Raw genomic sequence first — 2,103 nt, 5'->3', positions numbered from 1 at the left:
ATTTTCTGGGAATTTGGTTAATTATAAATGTGTATAGATAAGTGCGCTGAAGAGACGCTTCCTTTCATTTATATTCTCGGCATTCGTAGTGAAAAGATAATTCTTCTTTTTTTTTTCTCACCTACTTCGAACTCGAGTTCTCTCTCTAAGTTCTTTGAATTTGTTTAGACTTCGGTTATTTTTCGTTCTCAGTTCGACCAGCGAACTCAAACAAGTTTATACTTTTAGATACTTCGTCCCCTACAACTTCTAGACTTAGATGTCGAACTCAGGATTTCGTCCGTCGGGGTCTCAATCTCTAGGGAATGAGGATATTCTCTTACCTTATGCTGTGACCTCTCTCGATTTGAGGGGAATTCGTAAGAAATATAAAATACCTCCAGAAATCCAAACCCTTCTTCCTCCTCCCGGAGCCACAGCCGATACCATCGTAGATGGTTTCTGTTGCATCTACGAGATTTGTTTAGAGTTTTGTGAGGTAAGATTTCCTATTCACCCTATCTTGTTCGACTTCGTTGAGGCTCTCGGGTTGACCCTGCCTCAGATGTGTCCGAACTTTGTTAGAATGGTGCTGGGTCTGATAGTTGTGGTCCAAGAACAAAAGGTCGAGCTCACATTGATGGATTTAGTCCGTCTTTGTATCGTAAAGGTGAACTCAAAACACGATCTCGGGCAAGGGAGTGATCTCGGGCATTCCTTCAAAGGACAAGTACTGGGGGAGGCGATATTTTTACTTCGCCATCAATGAGCATTTCCTCGGGAACCGAGCTCCTTCTTTCTCGTCGAAGTGGGCGAGTTCGCCGAGTATGCTTGGATTTATTGTTACATTTGTTCGCTTTTTACGTCGTTAGCAAAGTATGTTATAGTTTCCTTTTTAATTCATTTTTCAGGAAAGATCAGGGCACCCTCTCAAGGAGAAGAGTTCGCCGAAAAACTTTTGAAGTTGCAGGAGGGTTGTGGAGAGTAGTCGAGCTTTACATCGTACAGGTTTACTTCGGCCAAACTTTGGCCATACCCTCTAGCCGTCTTAGAGGAAGATCTCGAAGAAGGTTATGTTGTCAATGGTGCCCACAAGAAGAGTAGTAGTCACTACTTATGTACATTTGATGTAATAAAGTCTTACGAAGACTCTTGCTAGTAACTGCTGAATTATTAATAACAGTTGAAACGTTCATTCATTCTTCCTTGTTTGTTTGAAGCTTTATGATAATCTATAATAGTTAGTCCTTAAAAAAAACCTAACAACATATGAAGAGGCAAATGTAGATTTGCATGAACAAACTCTTCATGGTTTGCTTAAAACAATATATTTGCAATCTAATGATCAAAGGACTATTGATCTCAGTACGATTGTTGGGAGAATCTATGATGTCTGGTTATGAGACATTGAGAGTTGGAGACTCTATAGTTCTTCTAGGTATCTTCCGAAGGTACTGAATTGACCAGTGCACTTCTAGAGATAAAATAAGAACAAACCATTTAATCTCACTACATATAAATTGCATCATGCTTACCTCAATCCTGAAATGAGACATGTCATTTCATAGCTTACGTATTCTCATTTGAGAAAGTCAGAGTTCGGATTCACTATGTGATTCTAAACAGGACCTATTTGTGAAGTACTAAGTTATGAAGATGTCATGAGTAACTTTGTGAAGATCTCATAGATATAGAATTCATGTACAAGATTGCTGAAATGCAATTGCAATGTATATCACCTCATGCTTTGTTTCTTGGAATGTAAATTAAAAAATGTAAGGGGGCTAATTAAAAAAAATCATGGTAAAAATGAATTTTTTTTTAAAAATAATGGGTCTAAAGTGTAAATTTTTAAGGTAAAAATGTAAAACTTTTTAAAAATGGGCAAAAATGTAAATAAAAAAATTTAGGGGGGCTAATTAAAAAAATCATGGTAAAAATGAATTTTTTTTTAAAAAATAGGTCAAAAGTTTAAATTTTTTAGGGTAAAAATGTAAAACTTTTTAAAAATAAGCAAAAAAATGTAAATAAAAAAATTAGGGGGGCTAATTAAAAAAAATCATAGTAAAAATGAATTTTTTTTGAAAAAATAGGTCAAAAGTGTAAATTTTTAGGGTAAAAATG

General features: G+C 35.7%; 1 protein-coding gene across 1 annotated transcript; it reads left to right on the top strand.

The window, feature by feature from the left end:
• The first annotated feature begins 259 nt into the window (after positions 1–259).
• On the top strand, positions 260–748 carry LOC149402246 (uncharacterized). The gene has a single exon (XM_089608284.1). It carries the CDS (start codon positions 260–262, stop codon positions 746–748), a length of 489 nt encoding a protein of 162 aa, XP_089464410.1.
• The last annotated feature ends 1,355 nt before the right edge of the window (positions 749–2,103 follow it).

Source organism: Urtica dioica, chromosome 3 (genome assembly GCF_054948205.1).
Source record: "Urtica dioica subsp. dioica isolate 48M chromosome 3, U.dioica_male_clone48M_v1_H2, whole genome shotgun sequence".
NCBI classification, from domain to species: Eukaryota; Viridiplantae; Streptophyta; class Magnoliopsida; order Rosales; family Urticaceae; genus Urtica; species Urtica dioica.
The sequence above is the reverse complement of the archived record's forward strand: the minus strand, read 5'-3'. Positions and strand labels throughout refer to the sequence as shown.